This window comes from Azolla caroliniana, unplaced genomic scaffold (assembly GCF_043228905.1).
Source record: "Azolla caroliniana isolate FFs.n. ecotype wild unplaced genomic scaffold, voAzoCaro1.0.p SCAF_4, whole genome shotgun sequence".
NCBI lineage: Eukaryota > Viridiplantae > Streptophyta > Polypodiopsida > Salviniales > Salviniaceae > Azolla > Azolla caroliniana.
The window spans coordinates 2,505,058-2,532,452 of record NW_028230439.1 but is presented as its reverse complement, the minus strand read 5'-3'; the positions used below and the strand labels follow the sequence as shown (position 1 = coordinate 2,532,452).

The 27,395-nt window shown below is 35.9% G+C and overlaps 3 protein-coding genes across 8 annotated transcripts; 1 reads left to right on the top strand and 2 right to left on the bottom strand.

Moving 5' to 3' along the window:
• The first annotated feature begins 3,899 nt into the window (after positions 1–3,899).
• On the top strand, positions 3,900–7,239 carry LOC147864770 (uncharacterized). Of its 3 annotated transcripts, none has more exons than XM_087318925.1 (5): positions 3,900–4,095; positions 4,536–5,314; positions 5,600–5,695; positions 6,498–6,565; positions 6,948–7,239. In XM_087318925.1, exons 1-5 carry the CDS (start codon positions 3,936–3,938, stop codon positions 7,057–7,059), a joined length of 1,215 nt encoding a protein of 404 aa, XP_087175051.1. In that variant the 5' UTR covers positions 3,900–3,935; the 3' UTR covers positions 7,060–7,239. The 3 variants fall into 3 exon arrangements, with proteins under 3 accessions (XP_087175051.1, XP_087175050.1, XP_087175052.1); XM_087318924.1 differs by having other exon boundaries at positions 4,512–5,314; XM_087318926.1 differs by lacking the exon at positions 6,948–7,239 and having other exon boundaries at positions 4,512–5,314; positions 6,498–6,569.
• Positions 7,240–8,152: 913 nt separating this feature from the next.
• LOC147864769 (plant UBX domain-containing protein 8-like) lies at positions 8,153–16,324 on the bottom strand. Of its 3 annotated transcripts, none has more exons than XM_087318921.1 (11): positions 16,165–16,324; positions 15,253–15,314; positions 13,976–14,519; positions 13,821–13,883; positions 13,630–13,736; positions 13,181–13,505; positions 12,835–13,017; positions 11,673–11,837; positions 11,408–11,551; positions 11,266–11,322; positions 8,153–8,614 (listed from the first exon to the last, which is right to left on the bottom strand). In XM_087318921.1, exons 1-11 carry the CDS (start codon positions 16,246–16,248, stop codon positions 8,507–8,509), a joined length of 1,842 nt encoding a protein of 613 aa, XP_087175047.1. In that variant the 5' UTR covers positions 16,249–16,324; the 3' UTR covers positions 8,153–8,506. The 3 variants fall into 3 exon arrangements, with proteins under 3 accessions (XP_087175047.1, XP_087175048.1, XP_087175049.1); XM_087318922.1 differs by having other exon boundaries at positions 13,196–13,505; XM_087318923.1 differs by lacking the exons at positions 8,153–8,614; positions 11,266–11,322 and having other exon boundaries at positions 11,443–11,562.
• Positions 16,325–19,743: 3,419 nt separating this feature from the next.
• LOC147864768 (uncharacterized) lies at positions 19,744–25,758 on the bottom strand. 2 transcript variants are annotated; one of them, XM_087318941.1, is made up of 5 exons: positions 25,477–25,758; positions 24,751–25,175; positions 22,459–22,609; positions 20,752–21,253; positions 19,744–20,213 (listed from the first exon to the last, which is right to left on the bottom strand). In XM_087318941.1, the coding sequence occupies exons 1-5, from the start codon at positions 25,696–25,698 to the stop codon at positions 20,110–20,112; spliced, it is 1,404 nt and encodes a 467-aa protein (XP_087175067.1). In that variant the 5' UTR covers positions 25,699–25,758; the 3' UTR covers positions 19,744–20,109. The 2 variants fall into 2 exon arrangements, with proteins under 2 accessions (XP_087175067.1, XP_087175068.1); XM_087318942.1 differs by lacking the exon at positions 19,744–20,213 and adding an exon at positions 20,458–20,604 and having other exon boundaries at positions 25,477–25,755.
• Between the last annotated feature and the right edge of the window lie 1,637 nt (positions 25,759–27,395).

Genomic DNA, 27,395 nt, shown 5'->3' with positions numbered 1-27,395 from the left:
AATTAGAATAGACTCACCACTTTTTTTTATATTAAAGGCGTTTCACACCAACATCGCCTACATTTTGGGTCCAATCTCATGAAAAATATGACAAGTAGAATGCCCACATGATGATCAATTTACATCAAAGTCACAAAAAGATCATTGTGATCAAGATGATTAGGAGCAATATTTTCCATGGATAAAGAAACTTAAGACAACGATGTTTGTTTTACCACTACTATAAGTTGCATGTGAAAGAAGGTTCTCTAATATGAATTCGATCAAAACCGGCCCTCACTTCAAAAAATTACATATATTTATGTTTGTGGTCATAAATACACCAAATGAAACCAATTTAGGAGACGTGATATGGAGAGAATTGTTTGAATGTGCTTTGAAGGGTATGAAGAATAGAATGTTTGGTTCATTGACAACAATATAACATTGATAAATGAATATGTCACAGACTCACAACATATGTGTAGAAATATCATCCTTCTATAATATTATGTAGGTTTATGTTATTAACATTTATTGTTGTGATCTACAATGCTACACTCATTTTTATATTAGGAAGCTATAATATTATGTAGATTTATGAAGAAAACCTCTTATATTTGTACTTTTGCACAATTGACAAAATGTTTACAATGTTGATGGGTTGCCATTTTAGAAATGTGCCATACCAACAAGATTGATGTGGTTTAATAAAACACTTCCCATGGGATGGTAGGTTGTATGTCAAATCCTAACATTTCACCCTCGCAAAAATGGATGTACAAGGGGAAATTTGGTGCATTAGTGAAGGTGTTTGGATGGAAGTGGTCTTACAAACCAATAGCCAAGCATCTACAATGGAGCCTAAGCCTTGAAAGGACCCTCTCTATTTGGTGAGACGACAAGAACTAACTTGATGTACCCTTAATTACGGGCCCCAACAACAAGAACACATTTAAAGATATCTAAATGACATATGAGTTTAGAACGTGACAAAACTATTTTCATGAATAATAATTATTTAAAAGTCTTTGCATCAAATTATGTTGATAGCGGGTGTGCCGAAGGCAAGAAACCAATTTGTAAAAGTATTATGTCTATGTGAAATAATGTCCACCAAAACAAAGAATCTCTCTCGAAGTGGTTGCAAAGGAAATATATCCAAGCTAAATAATGAGTGATACCAAGACGAAACCATTGTGGGTAGAACCAAGAAGCACCAAAGAAAGACACCCTAATGAGGAAAGGAACAAGTATTCGATAAGCGAAACGAAGAGTGTCTAGATGAGAATGCACAAAGTGCCCCCTCAAGTTATGAGAATTTTGAGGTCTCCTACCCCCAATTAAGATGGAAACATATTAACCTTTATTACGAGTGGCTCCATTCTCATTTTAGGATGTAGATAAATTAAATATGAATAGTTTTCTGCTGATTTTGTTAACTTTTCATGCATTACCTTGTAGTTTTGAAGAGCAATGCTATCATTTTTCACTCTTTCTATTGTGGAAAATCATGTCCATTCTCAATGATGTGCATTATCTTAAAGCAATATCCTATTGCAATTCTATATCGACCACAACATCAAATCCATTGATAAAGACCATTACACCATCATATTATATCTGTGAAATATAGGATCTTAAAAATGTTGTCATCTAAATGAATCTCCATAATGAATCATTTGTGGGTTCAAGTCTCTTACATTTTTTATACATGCATCACTTTCACATTTTTCTCAATAACATTATGTCTTGTTACTCATGAGATTGATATTTTGAGGAAAGCTAATTTATAATCTTGCTCACATTTTCTTAGTGGTTTTATAATTGTAGTGCAATTAGTTTCATGTCACGCTCTACAGCATATCATTTGTTTTAGTTTTCAAGTATTCTAAATCAATGCATGTTGTTAGTTCCATAGCATTGTTCATTAAGTTGCAAGATTGAGAACAATGGTGAGTGGGTGCCAATATGTATGGGTCCACAGTCTTATTGTGTGGTTTAACGTGTGTATCTTGTGGATGGCAATAGATAACTAATGCACACATTAAATTTAGCATATTCAACATCAAGCACACACTTGGTCGAAATATGATAACATTGGGTTTGAATAATTGCTTGTATATTTAAAACTATTTTGGAAGTAATGTGTTGTGAAACATAATGAATCAATGGATAGGGATGAGATGTATATGAATATTAAATACTAGAAGACACGAACCAAAAATATGGTTTTTGCAATCCCAAAGACAAGAGAATGTTGCATATTATATGCACTAAAAGTTTCCTAGGAACCTCGTCTGATTATAGTGGATTAGTATAGACATGCGTCATCTTTTCCTAAAGTTATATCTTGTTATTTAGGCCCCCAAAAATATTCCTTTCCACGTGAAATACAACATGTGGTTGAAAGAGCTTTGGTGAGAAAATATTTTGAATTACTTCAGGGTATGTGGTTCATCCCCACCATGATAATTGAATAATGACTTTTGGCATGTTCATCGCGCAATTGAATTTATGGCTACACTCAAAGAAGGATTATATTGTGCCTATTTACGAATAATTTCATCGAATCATGCTCTACAACAAATCAGGAGACCTCTACCACATAAAAAATGATTCCCATCATAAATTTGTAAGTCTATCAATGAAAGATCCCCACATCAACAAACTTATTGGTGGTTTGATGGGCGCATCATGTTCTAGAGTTGACTAACTCTAACCTCAAATGTTGATTTGAGTTAGGGAGATCAATGAATTATTTGAAAGCAATAGCCATTGTAGACTTCAAACATGTAATGTATCATTGTTAGTTAGATCGCTCAAAATAGAATTCCGTTATGTGCAAAAAAAATGACATGGAAATCCTAGATCAATGAATATGATCAATGTTGGCATCATATTACATATTGGAACATGTTTGCCTATGTTTATTTTTTGGATATGAATGATTTTGAAGAGTTCAATTTCCATATCGCATGTCGTTAATGAGTTCTTTTACTCAATTGAGATTTTGTATAGCATGTCAATCTAGCCCTAACAAGTTCATATTAAAAAAACAAGCACATGATGAAAAAGTAAAGAAAGAAACGATTTATTGGAAAACTTGGAGCTGATATTTTTATTTTTTCCATCTTGTAGGTATGTATGCGTCTATCTTTAGCTTTTCCTTTTGGGTTTGCACCCTAGTGGTGAGTGAGATATGTAGATGATGATCTCCCATGTTTCTCGAATAGTGGATGTCATAATGGATGAGCAATATGGATAACTACTCTATCTCAATTGTTGGCACCTCATGCCAATCATATATGCATGTCCAACTAACTTGCTAATATATGTATTGTCACACTCCCTTTATTGATAGTTTAATAAATGTAGGATATTTGTTCTCTAAAAACCTACAAGGTTGAGTATTAGGTATTGTAAGAGGTTCAAATTAATCTCTCCTCTTTTTAGGTGGAAAGTAGGCCTTCCTATTTTTCTCATTTTTGTCCACCTTTTTCATGCTACGTGGAAGAATTGAAAAAAAAAAAATCAACTCATAATGTCATTAAAACGACTTAATATCTTGACTTTGCATTTGTAGCTTTCTTGATAAGTTTTGGTAAGCCTGTCATCACAAGCTATTTAATCGCCAAATTCGTGATCACATTGTTCATGCATTATTCATCACCTTTGCGTTCCTCCATTTAATTTGCACATGGGTATATATATTGAGGGCACATATTTTTTGTCACAAGCTCTGCAATTGAGATTGCCCACATACATAAAGGAGTGCCAAACATATGTGTAGAAAGACATAGACATACTATCTGCCTCTATACACGCAAACAAACAAACAAACATTGAGGACTCGGTTGTTTGTTATAACAAGAAGGAGAACAAAGTGCAGGCACATACACATAAGGTTCGGAAGAGAGAGAGAGAGAGAGAGAGAGAGAGAGAGAGAGAGAGAGATGGGTTTCCCAAGCCTGGTTGGGCTGAAGCTGAGGCACACCCATTGGCTGCTCAGGTCTCATGGGCTGCACCCACGCAACATTGAGCTGGACAATGGGGCCACCATCCATTGCTGGCTGCCCAACAATGCCCATGCCCATGCCAATGCAGCAACAGCAGGTATACCTGTTCCTATTAATTTCATCTTTAAATTACATACTCTAATATGTCAATATATTCCAATCAACTTTTAATAATAATATTCATGATTCCATTTCAATCAAATCGAATCACCAAAATCCAACGGCCAAGTAATTCCACTTAAAATCCGTTGCTCAACCCAATTCCACTGACTTCATTTTCCTCTACCCAATGCCTGTTTTAATAATAACAATCATAATATACTAGAACCCCTGACTGAATAAGCAAGTGCTCATATAAAATTGGTGGTTGTAATTTGGTATGGAGCATGATTGAGCGTTGAAACATGATGAGGATGGGTATTTAACTTAATTTAACATTGTCACGGTTGGTTGATTGGGCATATATATATATATATATGGTACATACATAATATTATGAATCTGATTTTGTAGGGGAATTATGTGAGGTAGAGGTAGAGGTGAGGCCTGTGCTGGTGCTGCTACATGGCTTTGGCACCAGTGGGGGCTTGGCATGGGAGAGGGAAGTGGGCGAACTGAGCAAGCACTTTCGACTCTACATCCCTGACCTCCTCTTCTTCGGCGGCTCACATATTATTAGCATACAGTCCAACAACGAGGATCTGGATCTGGATCTGGATCCGAATCTGAATCAGAATCAGAATCAGAGGAATCTTCAGAAGGTGAAGACGACGACGACGACGAAGAAGAAGAAGAAGAAGAGTTACAGTCATGATGATGATGATGATGATGATGATGATGATGATGATAAACTAATCCACCATGACGACAATCATGATGGACATGATGATTGGGGTTTAAAAGAAGATGGTGTTGGTAATGAGGAGGATCGCAGATCAGAGATTTTCCAAGCACACTGCATCTACGAGGCCCTCCAGAAATGTGGCATCGGAGGAGGAGGAGGAGCAGGGAAGGAGGAGGAGGAGGAGAAAGAAGGCAAGAAGATCTTCGTGTGTGGCCATAGCTATGGTGGCTTCGTGGCATACCGTCTGGCCCACCTGTATGGGCCATCGTATGTTCGCAAGGTCGTCATCATTAGCTCCGGCATCATGATGGACCATCATTCCAACGATCCCCTCCTGCAAGCTTCTGGCTATGGCACCGTCCACCAGCTCCTCGTACCTGATTCCCCCACCCATCTCAAGACAAGCCTCAAATTCAGCCTCAACTATCTTCCCCCATTCCTCCCCAACTTCATCTTCAAAGACATGTTTCAGGTCACTGCACCTCTTCTTCTTCTTCTTCTTCTTCTTCTTGGGGCCCTAATCATCTAATCTAATCTATAATCTTATCTAATCTATAATCTTATCACATCAGCATATTAGGTTGTTAAGACACAAATTATTTAGCCACAATGTGCAAAAGTTACTTACGAATCAAATAAAGCCTCATGACACAAATTGATTGTATGATCCACGATGTGCACAGTTACTTATGAATCAAATAAAGAGTTATGACACAAATTATTTGACTTATGATCTCATCAAATCCTTCCAATTCAGGCTTTCTTTTCTGATTGGCGACGAGAAAAATTAGAGCTTGTGGATGCAATCATTCTTGGGAAAGAGAATTCTCCACCATTGCCCAAAATCGAACAAGTGAGTAATCAATTTTCCATTGTGTATGCCATTCTTACACCCCCCCAATTGGATTTCAATAATTTTGTTTTGAGCGAACTAAAAACATGTTATTAGCCATGTTTTAGGCCATATGTTTTAAATTGTTTATATGTTATTAGCCATATTTTTAGTCCACATGTTAGTGTTCAAGTAAGTAATAAACACAAGCATGATTGTAGACTCTTTGGTTGATTCATCCATTTTTAAAGCATGAATGAGTAACTATCTTTCAAGTAGAAGCAAGTTCAAGGCTGATTAGAATTGGAATTTAAATGTGTGGAGAAACCTTAGATGTACCAAAAGTGACCAAAATGTGGAAAGGTCGAAATGGAAAGAGACACACGTGTAGAACAATAGTGAAAAAAGTGGCGATACTTCTTGGAAGGTGAGAAAACCAAGCAAAGGTAGTGTAAGTTGGAAAGTCAGAGATCTCTGGAAGGTTTGATATCGGAATACCTTATATTAAAATCCACCAACATGTTTTCCATGCCAAGTGAAAGTGTCACGTTGTAATAAGATATTCAAATGTAAAGCAACATAATTAAAACGTACATTTGTTGCACATTGAGTTATAGCGTTTGAAATGAATGATGTGTTTGTTGTGGTTATTCTCATGCAACATGAAGAACAATAAGGTTACGTTACTTTTGAATACACTTACCGTAGCACGTTGCAACTCTCTATCCTTCTTCTAGTGAATCCCCGAGCCATCATCCCTTATGAATTCAACCCTCTAGTTTTTCTAGTAATCAACAATGTTGTATACCATTTGGCTTTGCAGGATGTTCTCATTGTGTGGGGAGAAGAGGACCAAATTTTTAATATCAGCTTGGCATATAAGCTCAAAGAGTAAGTGTCCATATACATGATTTGAAGTGTGTTCCAACATTGCATGATATATATATATGAACAAACAATCATATTTAGATTTGGATTCTTCTTTAGTCAATTTTAGGTATAAGCATGTGAGAATTCGTAGTGTTGGTTAAGAGTGACATGAACATATAGTTAACTCTGGATTTTATTTTGAATCCATGTTTCAAAGATGAGACAAGGAAGGTTCAATTTTTAATATTACTACTCATGAGACTCGATGAATTAATTTCGTTTATTGGTATAATAATTGTTGAGTTCAATTAATAATATCATAGAAATGTCATACTTTGGCGTATTTTTATCATAATTCAAAGGACATGACTGATTTTGTTGGGCATGCAATTTGGTATGGCAGGTTTTTGGGAGACAATGCACAACTAGTAACTATGAAAGGAGTGGGACATATACCAACTATTTTCAAAGCTAAAGAGTTGAATCAATTGATCATCTCCTTCCTCACAAAATAAATTCCACTCCCCAAGATTGATCTTCTATAAACACACAAGTCAATAAAAACAAAGGGTGATTATTTAAAATTTGTATATATCTTCATTTTCATCCATTGGAAATATTTTAATAATCAGCAAGCTCAAAAACCTCTCCCGAGGTTAGGGAGGGTTAATAACAAAACAAAATATTACCTATTTGTTTAGGTGTAGGTGAAAAGTGTTGATTCCACACAAAGAAATAGAAATGATTATACATACACAAACACACACACACACACACACACACACACTCTCTCTCTCTCTCTCTCTCTCTCTCTCTCTCTTGGTAAAAGCACACAATTATATTAATTGTATGTAAAATCCACTTAGTTACAACACTTCTTAGTCTCCTCTACCTATCATATGCCTATGTAGGGAGAGGGACATTCTCTAATGCTATTAAAAAACCTGAATATGCATTTGAGGAAATGATCCCCACATGCTCTAACATCCAAAAATTCAGATTGAGATTGATTGGACATACATACATAATATTGTACATACATACAAACATGTCCTAAACAAACCCAAAATCATAATACCATCACATTTGAGAGGTTCAATAAATGTTTTCAATTTGTTTAGGTTATACAATTCACAAAACATATGCCTGAAGTCCCATTAATTTGTCCAAATTAAATCATCATTTTCAGCATATTTTATGCATAAATAGGATGAGTTACGAGAATGTGAAGGCGAATGAGCAACATGGTCCTCATGACCTCAATTTGTCATGGAGTCTCCATTTCATTCATGCTTTTACCCACATTACTAATATGAACCATGCATGGCCACATCTCTGATAATATTCTTAGAAGGCCCTTTGTATGTTGAGCAACATAGTCCTCATGACCTCAATTTGTCATGTAGTCTCCATTTCATTCATGCTTTTACCCACATTACTAATATGAACCATGCATGGCCACATCTCTGATAATATTCTTAGAAGGCCCTTTGTATCTTCCTTTCATATGCAATGTTTTTTAGGAGGTTTTGTTTGTGGGTAAAAATAAAAACTAGAAAGAAAAGAGTTGCTATTGAGCATTGAAATGAACAAAATATAAACTCACTATTCTAAATTGATATTGTCAATATTAATAGGCAAAGGAACTTCCATATTCAAGGTTTTTACATTTGAGAATAGGATAAGAAAATCCCTCCTAGATCAAGATTACAAATCCAACATAGACCTTGAACATCTTCAAATGACAAGAACCTACCTTTATCCAATGGTTTTCTAAATAAATGACCCAGCATGCTGGTTGCTACTTCCAAGAACCAAAACTATTTACAATAAATAACCTTACATCTATAGCATGAAGCTATTAAAGGGGTAATTTCATAAGATTTACATAAATGTATAGGCAGCTACTATGTGATGTAAACTTTCCAGAACTTTATATAATAAAAAAAATTATCGTTTAGCTCATATAAGTTCCAAGAATAAAGTTTCAAACTTGTTATTCAATCCTAGATCATAGAAAGAACTTGGATGCTCCGCATCTGTAAATGCTTTTCGAGGGTATTGTCTTACCTGTTCAGTGTTGACATAGCAATAGCAGTTCGTCAGCAGCTGAAATTTCAACATAATGTATATATAACCAATCCTCCATGCAATATATGAGAGTGTGTGCATGTTTATGTGATGAGATGAGGGAAATAGCATGAATGTTTCTCAAGATAGAGACGGAAAGATTCAGCCATGGAGAATATGAGTTTCACTTAGAACAAGATCTTATCAACAAAGAATAATTAGAACACGATTTCATCAACAAAGAACAAGCATAGCTTTCTTTAGCCCCATCGCTCATACTCATGCTACAAGTCAATCATGGGCAACACAAATGAGCTCCCAACCAGTACAATGCAAAGGATTTACAATAGATTCAGCATTAGGAATTTGTCATGCACGTAGGCTCTGTCCTCATGGACAATGATGTTACCACCCTTGTTATCAACAGATAAAGGCCATTATCTCCCACCATTGCAGGTGCTTCATTTGCTTCAGAGAACTTCTCCGTTTTGGAACGACCTATGCTAGGGATCTTTCGAAGACAAAAAGCACAACATATCTGACTCAAGAACCTTACATGAATAGCGATGAGATCTTTAGCCGCATCTTATTCTATTTCTATTTACTTTTTTACTTGGTTACGTTGATTTGGTTTGCTATTCTCAAAGATGAAACATTTCAAGATGTAATCTTTTGTTTGGTCTTTATGGACCTTGGCCTCTTAAAAAACTTTAATATATATCTTCCGTTCTTTCTTCTTTTTTTCTTCCTTAATGTTCCCCAATGTTCTAGCCACAGATGTAGACCTGGGATTCCCACGCTAAAAGTCCAATCATGTTAAAGAAGAGAGATTCATGGATGGCTCACAGCATAAATCAGATTCAGCAAATCCTAGACAAGTCCTATCGGCAGTACCCTCAGAGCTTAATAAAAACACATGGACGTCAGTATTAACAGACAATGCATTAGTTCATGTGAATCCATTTATTAGATAAGACTACCTTGAATGGAGAAATAATACACCAAGTTACATAGGACAAGTGTAAAGTACACAAACACATGACAAGCTAGAATACAATGTTCCCCATTTGATGCGCAACAAATAAATGTAATCTTTTTGGGACAAATAAACATCGAACCCAGGCAAATGCATGCATCAAACCTGTGGTTTATCAAAGAGAATGTGGAGAAAAAGACATCCTAGAGTGGCATGTGTGCATAAGGGTAAGGGTTATAGATAATCAGAAACATGGGCTTCCACCTGATGAAGAGGTGGTTATATATTTCAAGAGGTCATTAATCTGTACACTTGAACTTAGTTAGCCATTATAAATTCAGTCTGGAGCTCCAAGCAATGACAGGATTTGACATTCCTTATACAGTCAAAGTTACACTTTCAGAAACCCCCTCTCATGATAAGCATGCTATAACATATTATAAATGTATAGTGCAAACATATGTCTGTATCAACTTGTTATCAGTACCCACACATGAAAGGAGAGCATGTATTAGCGCATTTATAAAGAAAACAATAGATGTATTCCCATATTTTGAAGAAAAATCTAAAAGGAGTGCCTCAGATGCATCAGGGAAATCAATAAACTGGTATCTTCAGAAGGAGAAATCCAGAGCAATGTTTCTTCACAAAATGACAGTACTGAAGAAGTTCTAGCAGTTCTTGCCTCATTCTATATAGGAATATCTACTCTACAGGTTGTCCAATCCAGGTGGCATACATGCCAATCAGGCAAGGTACAAGAGGATATGGCATACATGCCAATATGGAGATAAACTTCCATACTGTTGAGCTTTCATTTAAGTGTCTACTTCTGAACTCACTTTATCTGCACAGTTCTGAATCATACTAGGGTACCACTATTATTACAATACTATAGCTTTTTGCAAATGTTAATAAACAACTTTTTAAGTTATATTGGCATTTGATGGTTTGCCTTTCCGTAGAATGGATCTCCATTTTAACATTCATTTAAAATTGTTTGTGCTTCTCCATTTCTTCCATTTCTATGGTTCATGTTTTCCATTGGTTTTGTGTTTAAAATTGTTAGAGGTTATTCCTAATGTAAGCATGAAATAAGGAAATAAATGATAAGCAGATAAGAGAAAGAGAGAGAACGAAGGGTGCCAATCTACCCGACCACCCCCGAGCGGAGGGATCGAGACGGACTTGAGCCTTGATCGATGTCCCATACAACTGTCATGGCATCGAGTCATACCTGGTATTGCGCACTCACTACATAAGTCTATTGACCACAAGATCACAGTCTCGACATAGTCGAATGATGTGTCCAACGAGGGTAGCTAGGCCTCATATTTATAGCCAGACCACAAGCAAGTTCCCACTTGACCTTTATGGGTTGTCTCGATTCCTACAATTAAAAGTAATCCTCCCTCCTTTACACTCTCAATTAACCCTCACACTTTATCCTTGTGTGTAGAATACTATGGTACAACTTACCACGGGATAACTTTGCCCACAACAAAAATGGCTATATTTCTCCATTCTTGCTATTGTACTAAATTTCAGAAACGGAAATGTAATTCAAAATTTCTCCGACAGACAAAGCCATCCTAGTAACTAACAAATCAATATCCATATATCTCCAGGGAAACTCAGAAATAGACACGACCAAACTACTACATAAAGGACTAACCAATCGGTAGGAACCAGGCACTACTCCAGCATAAACATCGATGAAGTTGAACAAATACTGCATTTTACAGCAGAATTGCATCAGTCAGCATTGGCTCCGAAATAGGATAAGTGAAGTATCTAAGAAATAGACAAAAATGTACCTGAAGAGGCTCCGATTTCCGAAACCGCCTGCATTGGCGGTTTCCATCAGGCATTCTGACCATAAGATTCACTGTAGCATCATCATCTATAGAAGGCTCTTCTGGAAGAGAGGCCCTTTTGGTATCTTTATGCCTCTTTAGGTCCTAAAAATGAACTATTTTTATTTCAATTTATTGCAGATGTGAACATAACCACATTTCTGTTTAGCTGAGACCAAACTTTTAAACTTGAAACTACTAAGTGAGCCCATGTCAGGCCACCAACCTCTTCAGCAATGCGTTTGCATAGCTCCTCTTCTCCTCGAATTCTTTCTGTTTCTGTTGCAGCAGATTTGGTTTCTTCCTCCTTTATACGTCGTCGGTCTGCCTCAAGTTGTGCCTGGATATCTTTTTCTCGATCTGCTTCCAAAGAAGCAAGATACTCATCGTCCTAAGAGCATTTTGGTGAAAAACATAAAATTCCAAGAGAAATCAAATCTGAACATTTATGTTGATGCACTGTACGTGATTCTGAAGTACAATCACAATCAAAACAGCACAGAACACAGAAAATGCCTGCTGCAAAATCTGTTCCTAATATAAACACACACGTGTATGAATATATATGAATATAATAATTTATTTACATCTATGTGCGCATGTGTATGTATGTATATGTAACAATTTATTTAGATGGATATGTGTGTGAGCTCCATATCCAAGTCCTCCATCTTCAGTCCGTGAAAAACTATCTAAGCATACATTCATACACATATAATTGAGATACAGATTCACATGTATACACAAACACATGCATACATAGATATATAAGCATGTAGACAAATTCTTTACAGCAGAGCTGTTTTCAGTCTTTCACTGTTCCTAACAATGCCAGTGTATATGTATCTACATTTCTGTAGACTGTCTAAAGCTATAAATACATGAATTCATACATACCTAAAAGAGACAAACAAATTCGCATGAATCATTCAACGATACAAATATAAATGTTGTACATTTTTGCAGACAGAAAATTCTATATGTACATGCATTATACATAACTTGAAGAGGAATACTGATCCACATTTACGGATACATGCACTGTATAGATACAGATATAAAAGCATCTATGTAGAGACGCATGTACAAAACCAGTGAAACTCTATAAGTGTATACATTTGTGAGCTTGGTATCCAAGTCATCCAAGAGATGATCACCCTGCAGACTTTCCAAGTTTCTATATATATAAATCCATACACAGCTACATTAAAAACACAGAATTACATGTGTTCATGTACACACCCACATATGTAGATACAGATATAGATAAGCTCGTGTCCATGTACAAGTTATTTTCAGTTCTACGAAAACGCTTTAAACTATATAATCCAGACAAAGACCCACTTTAATCTCAGAAAAGGTAACAGCACAAAATTTTCAGTACCTACCTGTTGTTCCCGTAATAAACGTTGGGCAATGACAGACGGAGATGGAAGTTGTATGGGTCTGCCATAGCCACCATTACCCAGAAGATTCCCATCACCAGCTGGATTTTCAGGTATAGTACCACCAAACATCGCTGCTTCAAGCATTGCAGCTTCCATTTGCTCTTCTGATGATAGTCCTCCCCACTACAAGAAGTCAGATAGCCTAGCTAAGAGTAAAGAAAGATAGGAAGATGTACTAAAATAACCTATGAGACCAAAGCATTTTACAAATGTTTAGAATTGGTGTACCTCATCATAACAAGGAAATTAATAAATAGCTTATGCTATAATTTCCTAAAAATGTCACCTCATGAAATTTCACCTCATCATTGTGTACAGCATCTTTATTGCTCTCACACAGTCCAGTGGTTGCACTTGCAATGTTGTTTGGTTCTTCATGTGACTTAGACGACTGTATATTTGAAGGTTGTGGCAAGGTTGGATTGAAACGCCTACCTGATCTCCTCCGCAATAGTGGTTGTTCTTCATATTCTTCAACGTCCTCTTCAGACATTATTGATATGTTATTTATATTACTAGATGAAGCCTTATTATCCGCTGACAGAGGAATGCTTGCTAAAACTCCAGGATCCCCAATGTAATCACCTCTTGCAGATGAAGTGGAGCCCTTTCTGTACACAGGATAGACTAGAATTTGACTAGATGGTGCATTCAAGGACAATATACTATAAAGAAAACAACCATCCAAATCAATCCGTAGCTGCTAACACATTCAATTAACATCAAAATTGGCACCTCTTCAGAATATCACGATGTTTCCCATCATCAGGGCTATTATCTTCCTCTTCCAGGGGGCGAAAATAGCCCTTGCCTTCCCGAACTGATTTTTCTTGTTCTGCAGTCTGTGAGTAAATACATTTTCATTAGAAAACATACTTATGTACGACCAATTCAGGCACACAACTGCTGTGATGGTGCAAGAGAACCTTCAACGACAATGAAACTGCTCTCGCTAGATCATCATCCTCTGCATTGATTCCAACTCTATCCTGCTTAGCACAAGCAATATATCATAATGAACCATGTGTCAAGGGAGTATGTGCACAATGTATGATGCTTCCCATCAACACACCACAAGTACCTCTGGAAAGACCCTCTTCATAGCATCTTTCTGAGAAGCTTCAATCGCAGCTCTTAGCATTTCTTGCTCAATATCATCACCTTCAATATTTCTCATACGAGGGATTTCATTAACTGATGGAGCATTTGCATTCATATTCCTTGACATACTTTCAAGAGAATCAGAATCAAACTCTGAACATGATCTCTCACCCTCACCTCGGATTATAGAGGGGTCGGGATTTGGGGGATCTTCATCATCTGTTATGAAATGGGCATGACTTTGAGATGGTATATGCACACCTGTATCTGGAATCTCTTCTATAAGAGGACCTCCAGCAGAATTTGATCTTCGTTCCTCATCCTTCCATTCAATTGGTATTTCTTTAACATCCTTTGGATGAGAAACCAATGGTTGGCCTCTAGAATGTGACCGAGGGATACCCCACTGTCCAAGACGTCCCCTTCCAAAGAAAGGAGCCAATGGTAGAGGATAAGATGGTGTAGGATGCCTGGCCAAAGCCTCCACCCTTTCTACATTAGGCTCTCGATTCTGCACTACAGGACTACATTGAATCGCAAATAAATAGTAAGCACCATCATTGTGCACAAACAAATACATTAGATTCAATAACATAAATTTCACAAATTCATTCTAGATTATAAGAAAGGCTTCCACAAAACCATGATTATAAAACTTTTGGGACTTGGTTTTTTCTTTATTTCCCATAAGTTTCTGTAATTTGTGCAAATGACCATGGTCAACCACTAGGAGAGAGAGAAAGGGATGAATTGAGCATATAATTGCCCAAATAGCACATATGATTTGGGAAAGTGGAATGCCAAGAGGTCACCTACATATTTACAGAATGAAAAACGGGATGAATTGATCATATGATTGTTTCATAGACACTTCACCAAGGGAATTTGGAGAAACAACAAAAAGGGCATTTGGGAAATAAAGAAAAAATTCAGGGATATTCAGAGTATTTCATTAAAATTTAAATAGTTCTCTCGGATCTAAACATTAATACTCAGGCTTTTCCTGATTAGTTGTTGTTGAGGTGAGGATACTTGTCAGTTTATGATATATCATTAAGAAGGAAAAATATGGCTCAAAGAAAACATGAATTTTTAAACCAAACTACTAGTGTTCCTTAACTAAGATGATCTTAAGATGGGAAAATATATTTCAAAAAAAAACATGAACGTTTAAACCAAACTACCAATCAAATCGTTAACTAAAGCCCATCACAATTTGTAGCATCAATATGCTGTAGAAATTTCAAACATACTTACACAAAGTTTTCCTCTTCACTAAAGAAACTATTGATGGCAGCATTTAGATCACCATTACAAGCCTGCCAACAGGAATGGGTAAAAATTTAGATTAGACATCACTCTTTACACTCCTTTAAACTGTCAAATCTCTTTAACATGTGTTTCTTAAACCAAGCTATGGAGTCTTGTAATATCTGGCTCATAAAACTCTCTAGAGCTTTCTGGAAAAACAAATCGCATAATCTCTCCTAAACAAAACAATAGCATAATTTCTCTACTTTCTGAGAGGAAATCATGCTATGGGAATCTCACTTTTAAAGCTTCAAATTTTCCATGGTATGTTTTAAATAATGCCATGGACTCTTGCAATAACTTCAAAGTCCATAACTTAAATCGCACTATGGTGCCTTACAATATCACTTGAAAACCTCAAGAGCTCTTAGTAAAACAATCGCATAATCTCTATAGGAAAACGTTGCTTATAGAGACTTGAAACATGTTTCACTATCATAATTCTCTCTAGATCTTCAGAAACTCCTTAGCATATCAAAATTAGAATAAATTCTGTGGGTCTTTGCGATACATATCTTATAATCCTGCTAGATTTTACAGATACAAAAAATAACATCATATCTCTAGAAAAACAATGGCATAATCTCTCTAGAAACACACTGCTTAACCTACTACCTGAGTCTATGAAATCTCACTCTGAAAATTTCGCTAAAGCTTCTGATCTCGTTAGCATGTTTTTTCTTAAATATCCTTCAATTTCAATACATTCTTGTAAATCTACTTCTCAGAATCCTCTATAGAAATTATTCAAGTTTTTTCAACTATATAGCCTCAATTCTTATACTTGTTCTGGAAAACAAGGACTGAAAGAAAGCCGAAAAATGGCCGAAAGAAAACGAAGAGAACAAAAGATCAGACCTGAAGTTTGATTCTGGAGACTTCTTCTGTAGCGCCAGTAATACTCATGAAAGTCCGTATATTTTGGTTCTGAGAAGGATCCATGGTGTCGAAGAAGAAGCAGAGAATTCTTTCTATTTGTTACTTGAAGTATTGGGGGCTGGGGTTGGGGTTGTTTCCATGGTAAGTTATTGTTAGTACATAAGTGGTAAGAAGAAGAGCAAGGAAAGAATTTGTTGTTTTAAGACACATACATAACATAACATAACATAACATAACATAACATAACATAACATAACATAACATAACATAACATAACATAACATAACATAACATAACATAACATAACATAACATAACATAACATAACATAACATAACATAACATAACATAACATAACATAACATAACATAACATAACATAACATAACATACATACATACATACATACATATGTACATACATTGAAAGGGGTTCCAACTTGGAGGACCCATGTGTTAGGCGAGAACCTCATCCACCATCAATCGAGCATGTCAACAGCTCGGCACTTGATTGTTTGCCTGCCCGATCGAAACCCATGCCCATCTATTGTCTCCCAGTGTATGGCTTGGCACATGGATGGATTGCTCCCTTCGTGTCTCCAAATGGCCTGCATCTTGCACAGGCTTACCTTCTATCTAGGAATGTCTTGATCATCGACCACGCAATGCATGCTTATCGACAACCTCCTAAATGGGATCTCCACATCAGCACACTTGCAATGCACCAAAGGTCATGTCAACGCGTCAACAATATCCAAAAGTTGTTGCCTGCCATGTTAACCATTGAAATTTAATGTCACCATACCATATCAATATCTAAAACATTGTTAGTGACTTTAGTAGGTTGCTCCCCACAACGAACAAAAACTATGTCAATTAACCACCAGGACAATCGAGAACATCAAATTGGTTAAATGCATTGGTTCTATTTGTAATATGAGTGATGTTCAATGTTGCACTTGTGGATGGTTGACTATTGGTAAATTGCAACAACCCTTTTTATTTTAATGTTGCTTTACTCCTCTCATTTGCAAGGATGTTAATGTATGCATGTTGTATGTAGGAAAATTTTGTTGTCGTGTTCTTGTTGAGGATCGTAGGTATTGTAGAAATGGATTATCTTCCAAGTTGTGTTTACTCTAATGGGGGTGATTTATGCATTGTCATTAGATGGCAATTACCAAAAATGAGTGGAATCCATAAGTGTCTATGCAATGGTGTGGTTGTAGTTGGTTGTTGAGTGATTGATTGTAATAGTCTATTCACTTCTATTGTTGATTGGCATGATGTGTGTGTCATTTGTGGCAATGATGTCATTTTCCCTCCTTGTGTATGGAAAAAATATCAATGACACATCCATAATGCCATAGTTTTAGGAGCAATATGTTAAGTGTTTATGACTCAAAACTAATGTTAAGCGTTTTCCCTAATGGAACTTGTTTGGTTGACCTTGAAAAAAGGCATATCCTTGCACTAGCATTTTGGAATGTTTTGAAATGATGCACTTGGAGGGTGACCAGCATAATGCTATAGCATTTGTTTCCATGTTGAAAGTTTGTAGAAGCATGCAAGTTGTCGGTAGAAATACATGTTGTCATTGCCAAAGAGGGAATATTAGAAAGAGATCTACTTGTCGGCACTACTTTACTAGATATGTATGTAAAATATGGCATAATTGTCAAAGCACAAAAAGTATTTGACAACCTTCTAGCTTAGAACATAGTAACACGGAATACATTAATATCAAGATATGTTGAGCATGGAAATGGTGATGAATCTCTCCAGCTTCCTAGAAAGATTCGACTATTGAACTATTTTTGTATATTGCCTCTGACCACTTTAATTTCAATACCAATGGAGGATATTTTTTCAAAAACAAAAATGAGCCACAACTAGCCATTTGAAGCTTTTGTTGAATCCTTATCAAACAATAGCTCTTAATCAATAGGGAGACCTTTATAAATGGAAGAACCCCTACAAAGCCACCACAATGTGGTTTACATATTGTTTACATTTAGGGTTTGCCTCTTTCACACTTGGCTACCCATTAGCTCCTTTTCCTCTTGCCATTTCTTCTTCATAGTTCCTTTAGCCGTATTACGTCATTGTTGATGCACTCTTCTTCATGACCGATCATGGTACAATCTAAGCGCTTAACATGGCCTTATCGGGGATATTTTATGTTTGTCTCATGTTCTTCCTTGGGGGGAAGGGGGTGAAGCACCCTTAGTCTATTCTTCTCCGTAATCTTTTATTCTTTTGCTCATCGTTAGTATAATCCATAGTAATGGTGCCCAATCAAAGATGATGCAAATACCATGCTTGAGCTTAGACAATGTGATATTATATAGGGAAAAGTACCAGTATACCCTTGGAAGTTCGTCTATTTACCAGAATGCCCTTGGAAGTTCCAAATTTACCAAATTACCCCTATGTCCAAAAAAAATACACTTTATAAAGTAATTATACACTCAAATCTATAAGCCCCATTTACCAGAATACCCTTCAAACACAAATTTCTTTACTTAAGAGATTCTTTGGGTTCTTTGTACTTACTTTATAAAGTGTATTTTTTTGGACATAGGGGTAGTTTGGTAAATTTGGAACTTCTAGGGGCATTCTGGTAAATAGACGAACTTCCAAGGGCATCTTGGTACTTTTCCCTATTATATATTGATGTTTTAATATCATTAGTATAATCCTTAATAATGGTGCCCATTCAAAGATGATGCAAATACCATGCTTAAGCTTAGCCAATGTGATATTATATATTGATGTTTTGCTTTTGAGCAATCACCCATGCTTTGGATTATGTAAATGAACCAATACTACTTCATCTTGTTGGAGGTGTGATCTTAAGTGGATCCATCATTGGTTGGGTAAGCCTTGTCAAGTAATTAATTGATATGCCAAGACCACTACACATAATGTCTTGTTTATAGTGGAGTGTTAAAAGAACTCTTAAATACATCTTCAAATATTATCTCAATTCATCATTCAACTTTATAAACAACACATTTACTGACATAGGTTATTATATCTAGTTTCAATAGTTACATATTCTATTCTATTTATGTATAAAGAATCTAATTGTAACTACTTTTAAAAAATGTTCTAGATAACGTAAAACATTTTTTCACAACTCATTTTTGTAAACTATATACTTTTTTGCGACATTTAGTTCTCATACTTATAACTACGTAATTATCATTTAGTTTCTAAAACCAACTAACGTTTGCAAGTAAGATAGTTGCATGTAATAGCATGAAACTCTTCGTAAAGTGATAAGCATCTACAAAACAAGCCAACAAATTGCAATCAAATGACGACAAATTGTAGTGCGGCCATTGAGGAATTATATGGGAGGAGATTTTTGCAAGTAAGTATGGCACATTGGATTGCCTATATATCTAGAGGATAAATAAACATATTGTGGAAAATTGGGTAGTCGTGGTATGACAATCAAATTCTGGAAATCAAAAGAAGAACAAGAGAAAAAGAATCAATCTCTAAATGAGCAAAGAGTGTGGGGATTAATGAAAAATCATGGATTAATTGAGTATATACCAATTTCAAAACAAAGAAAAGTATAACAATAAGACACCAAGTGTTGAAGCATCATATGAATGAATTGCCTCTACATGGGGATTGTATAGATGTCCCCCAATATCTAGCAAATTATTGCTTAAAGATTCAAAAAGCTCTTAAAGTTCAAGATAAACATGGCGACATTGTAATGAAGCCTTTGATTTGCAATCCTAAGGTTGTGGGTCGAGTCACACATAGTGGCTTTGAATATTGACACCAACCATAGGAATACACTTGCTAATGGAGGCTAGCACATGGAAACTTGCCTGGTTATTGACTTTACATACGTATGCTCAAACTAGTTATACATTTTTTCTAATAAATGGGCACCAATGCATCTTAGCGTCCAACAAGATTAAGGTACCATGCAAACTTGCACAATTTTTTGTATGGATATTGACATTTGATATAGGGAACTAGAAGGACGAGATCATCTTTATAAGCTGCAAACAAGACAATATATCAATAATTATCCTTTGATTGGAAGTAGATGACACATTCACATTGTTGTGATCACCCCTTGTGGATGATACACCATTAGTCATCATGATAGCAAGTCAATATAGCAATTGTTATTATTCTATTATTGAAAGAAGATGTGTGTTTCTCAATGCTCCTAATTGATCATGGCTAGAAGTAACAAATTTTGTGGCCTTTGGGGTCATAAGAAATTAAGGAACATAACTTGAGGCAAACGAGTGGCAATATCAATTGCTCGACATCACATTGTAGGTAAAGGACACCTACTATATGTTGTTTGGTACATGTTTCATGATAAAAAATTGTTGATCAATTCTACTAGGTCTCGTTAACTCCATTATTGAGTATTGTGACCTAAATTTCCATTTGTGTTCCTCATGTCAGTTGATGGGATGTTGAATCATAGTGATTTCGTATCAAATATATTAAATGCATTGATGCTTAGCAATATACATATATCATTAAGCATTGGAGATATAAACTATATAGAACCAAACTCACTCGTGTTCTCGAGATGGTGATGATGATCCACAATATTTTGATCATGTCTTGAATCTTTGTTCATGCTTGACAAGCCATAATCATGATCAACATCATTATCTTCAAACTCATCCTCTTGTTCATCATCATGAAGTTGAAGATTGAAATAAATAGAACTAAAGCCCTTGTTCATATTCTTTACTCCTCTAAAATTTGATGATCCCCATAAGCATGGGTCTTTAAATGTAGAACTACTTTGACGATTGGCCCCACAAAAATAATCATCTTCCTCTTCTTCGTGCAATTGGTCACAACGTTTCATTTGATGAAGAAAGAGTTCATCAACTAGATATTTGTTTCCAAGAGAGAGATTTTCTGGGACATGATCATATTCTCTTTCATGTTGATACATAGAAGTACTTAATTGCATCAATCTTGAATGTATCATTGAATTTGAGTAATTTGCATTATTGCACGATTGTGGGCTACCTTCCTTCGATGCAACCATTGGTGTGTTTTGTAGCTATAACATAAGTAGAACACAACAATTAACACATGGTTACAAGAATATGTACGCATCATTACTTCAACCGAACATCAATGATTTAGTATACATCCTCTAACTCCCAAATAACATTGAGAAGAAGAGAAGCAATTCGCCCTCATTCACTTTGGAAAAAATATTTATATGAATTTGAATAAACTAATATTCTCATTTTCTCCCGTTTTGGCATTTCCTTTTACTTGTCCAAATTTTTAAGTTGTTGTCATGTGCCTCTCATGAGTCGAGGGTCAAATTTACCAAGGTGAGACATGTAACCTCCATATGCTTCATCTAATTAGGGGTGCAAGCTCAACTATGGGCTTGCAAATTGCCTATCAAATGATGTTTTCCATTTACATGTTACTATGGTTTAGGTGTACTAGTTAGGCTTTCTTTTACATGTTGTTTGGTATAAACTTCCAGTCTTATGTTTGTCATTTCAATTTTTGTAGATCTTCTTGTCTTCCACTCTTCCACACATGCACAAACAATGTGTGTGTCAAGTCTCATAAAATGTTACGTTTGTCATTACATTTATCTCTCATAAATGTATTGAATCAATATCACAAGTCCACAATATTTTTAACGCCATAATCTTGGACCATCTTAATACGATTACATTAGTAACTAGTTAGTGAATGTTTCAATCTTAATTAGAAGTAACATCAATTATATGGTGAATTAATTCATAGAATACTTTTAATTTGTAGATTAAGCTAGTTAATTATGCTTTTTAGTTTGATTAACTTAAATTATTCTCTAAATATATCCTATGCCCGATGATACTTTAATTTCCATTGTGTTAATGATTCCCCAACTTCTACCTATATAATTTACTAATGAACGAGCACACGTTTTGAAGTTCTAGTGTGCATAGGGTTTAGGGTTTTGGTTATTTTTCCCTTCCAAAATTTACTCCCCGGTGAATTAATTCATAGAATACTTTTAACTTGTAGATTAAGCTAGTTAATTATGCTTTTTAGTTTGATTAACTTAAATTATTCTCTAAATATATCCTATGCCCTATAATACTTTAATTTCCATTGTGTTTATGATCCCCCAACTTCTAACTATATAATTTACTAATGAAAGAGCACACATTTTGAAATTCTAGTATGCATAAGTGTATTTTTTGGTTATTTTTCCCTTCCAAAAATTAGAATGGGCCCATTTAATTAAGTTACCATTTGATTAGATGATGATGATGATGATGTCGATGCTGAATGTTTGGCATTATTGGGTGGCCCCTTGTTGGTGACACTATACAACTCACAAACCATGTCGCTATTCTCCACCCACCATTGTTGTGCTTCCCATTTGCTAAACATCTCCTGACTATATTACATTCATTAGTTAATCAGTACCACAATTCCTCGATCCTTCCTTTATTATCCCATTCAATCTTTCACTTTATCAGCATTACTATTGCTTTTATTAAACTAACCTGAATAACTAAACCAATACCAATTAATATAAGTTGGTACACTCATATGATCCCCCTACTTATTCATGGTTTCTAGCTAATTCCCACACAAATTGCACAACTCGCCCATTCAAAATTATATTTTATTACATACGGCAACTTTACATGTTACTAAGATGATATTAAGTTGTAAAAACCTAGGAAATGTTACTCTTTGATATTTGCATCATCGTTGTTGTTATAAAATAAGAACAAACATTAGGTAATGTTGCACAATGAGCCTCCTAAGGGTTCAAATATGGATTCTAATGATCAAAAGTCAAACTTACACCATAGGATTTTTAATGTGTTCTCGTTCTCCAACGCTCATAAAAGCATACTCTTAAGCTATCAAACTAACATCCTATGGATTTTTTATATGTTGGTCCAACAATCAAAAGAACACATTGTCTAGTGGTCATGTACCATATTAAGGCTTTTTAAATGTTGGCTCTAGAGACTATATTGTCTAACGATCAAAGAAATACATAATAGAAAGGGAGAGTGCTAGCTAAGACAAGGGGTTCTTGGTTCTTGGCAGCCTAACCCAATGGCAAGGGAGAGTGCTAGCTAAGACAAGGGGTTCTTGGTTCTTGGCAGCCTAACCCAATGGCAAATAGTGGGCTCCAGTTGCAAGGAGAAAAAACATCATAGTTCCAAAGATCATGAACCTTAATTAAGAAGACCTAGACATAATAATATCAACATGATTATGGAACAAAACGAGCTCAACGTTGACTTCTTGGGTAACACTAATCACTAAATTGGAGACATATATGTTTCCTTGATGTTTGCTAATAAGACTTTAACCAATGTTCTAAGTTCTTGCATCATTGTGATACTTGATGCATCCTTTTGGAAATGGAAACAGGTTGATAAATCCTAATGGCAATAAGTCTAACATAATAGAAGCCCAAAAATGATCAAGAGTATATAGTTTTATATGAAGACAAACCATTAAATTAAGTTGTTTCATTTGTTTGGTGTTGGATAACATGTTATGTTTATTGATGATCATTTGGAGTGTCCATTTGGTGACATTATTTGTGACAATCTAGTGACCACATAATCAATTATTGGTCATGGCAAAATACCCCCTTTGATGCATATATTAAGGAGAATGAGGTGAACACTATAATTTTGTAGTTAACGAATCACAATGCAATCTCCAATGGACTGTATATGCAATGTGAACAATCTTAATGCACATGAGACGATGATAAGGAAGCTCACCAAATTTTGGTAGTGCTCTCATGACCTTCATGGAGCTACACTCTAAAATGGTTGTGCAAGCTGTCCCAAGGGTGGTGTTCCCGGGAGTTTCTTGAACAAAATTATTTGAATGTCTCAATTTGTACACTTACTAAAAGAAGAATGGGAGGAGAAGGTAAAAAAACATGTAAGAATGCTTTAGATAAAGGTGCCTCTCACTAATTACAATGACTTCTTGAACAATCAATCAATCATATGTATGTATGTATGTATGTATGTATGTATGTATCTAACAACATTAACCCCCCTCCTAAAATGGGGCCAATGTGTGGGAAAGGATTGAAGCCTGAGACTCTTGAACCGGCAAACCCTTATGAAAACCACAATAATTAGGGCATTGACATGTAATCAATTTGCCATACATAGCTTTTGAGTAGTTAAGATTGATGTACACTACACTAGCTTTAATTACAGTCTTAATTACCCATAACTGCAAGCAAGTGAATGGGAGAGCCATATATTAAGTAAGTGTTTTGATTGCATCCTCGAGATTCCATGGAGTCTTCTATAAAACTCAAAGGAATGAGGGGAGGTTCCCCTGAGTATTCCATGAAACTCAGAGATTCAGGAAATTCAAGGTGGACCACTAGTTTTAACAACATTGCAACCTCCACAGAAAACTGGCGGGAAAAAAGAAAAAGAATTTAAAAAAACAGACAAAATAGTGTGCAATTTGTACATGTTGGATGATCCTGTCGAGTCGGCCTAAATTTGGAGAATTGGATTGGAAAGTGGTGCTTACCGGAATCTGATGCGTTTCAGGGAATTGGATCCATTGGGGAGGGCCATCAGCGTGATGGTGACCCCTGGCTCCACCTGTGCTACCCATTCCTCGCCCTTTCCATCGCCTTCTTCTTCTCCTTCGTCCATTACACTTGATCCCTCCTCACTCTCCTGCTTCTGCTGAATCTTCCTTTTGGATCGTTTAATCCTGGGAGGTGGAAGAATCTCCTCGTAACTTGCTACCAATCGAGGCCGGATCAAGTCCGATTCGACCATGTACCTATCCACCTTCATCATGCAGAGTTCAGGATCCATTTTATTACCGATCACATCATTCTTCTTATTCTTTGAATCTGGCAGACTATCTTCGTTGATTTCGTGTTTGTTGCTGCATAATTTCGGAGGAGTGCAGCTCGCGGAGAATTTCATCACAATCTCCTTCACCTGAAACATATTGGAATGAAACTAATGAATCAATTGTTACAACCCTTCTGTTAAAATTGTCTTTAAATGTTTTCGCTCAAATATTCATTATGATATCAAGATTCCAAGCAATAATGCTCTAGATAGCTATGATTCTCAACAAAATAAGAGATATAAGATTCTCTCTCTGTATATATATATATAGGTGGAGCAATTTAAAATAACCTAAAAAATTGGTCGAAAATAGGAATGAATGAATGACAAGGTCATAAATCCGACTGAATGCAGGATTAGGAATGGTACAGTCCATGGAATAAATTACCTGATTTGTGAAGGATTTGATGTTGCATTCTTGCTTGCTATATACTACAGTTGGGGACTGAGTGCTGATCTTACAGTTACCGTATAAATCAGCCCCACCATCTGAATCCATTACAGCTTGTGCTGGAGAGGATGCAGATGAGACTTCATGATGGTGGTTATGGTGATGGTGATGATGATGATTGATGTGGTTTTGCTTGGGGCAAACTAAACAGACAAGCATGTTACAGGAGGTTAGGTGATCAAATCTACCAGGAACAGTTGGTTTCTTTCTGTTTATGCTCTCACTAATGCTAGCATCTAACTAACTATAGGTATTATAATCATGATGGAGGGAATATGTCTTGATTTAGTAGTAGATATGTCTTGAGAGAGGGGGCACTTTGGAAGGGTTTGGATCATAACACCCACCCTGCAACAATCTATAGGTATGCTAATTATTTAATACATTGAACCTCAATACACAATGGCTTGGTATCTGTGGACTATTATTAACTGAGAAGTATTCCTTTTCATACGAATGCGAATGTTATCAAAACATTCTCTCTTTCTCTCTCTTTTCTAACACTTTTTACCTTCACTGCCTTATAATAAATAGGGAAAAGTACCAAGATACCCCTGGAAGTTCATCTATTTACCATAATGCCCCTGGAAGTTTCAAATTTACCAAACTACCCCTATGTCCAAAAAATTACACTTTATAAAGTAAGTATACACTCAAATCTACAAGCCCTATTTACCAAAGATGGAAGAAATGGAGCCGAACTAGCCCTATTTACCAAAGATTTGAGTGTATAATTACTTTATAAAGTGTAATTTTTTGGACATAGGGGTAGTTTGGTAAATTTGGAACTTACAGGGGCATTCTGGTAAATAGACGAACTTCCAGGGGTATCCTGGTACTTTTCCCTAATAAATAATGAATACAAAAGTATGGTATTTACCATACTTCGAGGGTGTTTACCATAGAATGCACGTATGGGTTCATACTATGCTCGAAACCACACCCTTCAACTACACGAGGAAACATGGCAACCTATATATATATATAATTGGGTCCTGATTAAATAGCACTACGACTGGATAGAGCCACATATTGTCGTCATTATGGGACTTGAAAGAAGTGTTACTCTATTAGGCGAGAAACATGGCCACAGGACCCAAAAAGAGTGTTACAAGGCATGAAACGCTCTTTGTTCCGTTAGGCTGGATGCAGAGATGTAAACATGTAAGGAGAAAGTGTGCTTATGGAGATGTTATGTTTGAGGATGAAGACCTAGACTCCCTGTCAATATGAAATAAGAGGTTATAATACCATAACTTTATGTTTCTCTTACAACTAAGCATTAGAGGAGTGAAGGGGAACAACAGAGAATGCAACATGGCTCCATCTTGATAATCTTAATAGTTGTTTGCATATGGTGATCTAAAGTCAAGAGGCCAATAACACCAATTTTATATTTTCGCATGAAAATGTGACATAGCTCCATCTTCATAATGTCAATAGTTGTTTGCATAGGGGCCAATAACACTACTTTGATGTTTTCATATGAGAGGACTTATCCTCAAAGCCCTGATTGAGTTATTGGATGAAGTCTATTAAGGTGGTGATTAGGAACAACAAAATTCTAAATCACATGTTCATAGTCTTGGTGAATGAATCCAACCGGCCTGTGAATTATACTTTAACTGCCACAATAAGTAAAACATTGTATTTTACTAACAACTCCTTATGTAAGCAAATGAGCACTCTAGGACAATGATGGATAAGCACATCATGTATATGCATTGTCAAGGGTCAAACCCATAAGTAACTAGTGTGGAGACATGTGCTTAACATTTTCATATTTTTCTTTGCCAAACAGGACAAAATTGTACAATGACTCACATAACTACCTTACCATTTACTATATGTCTACG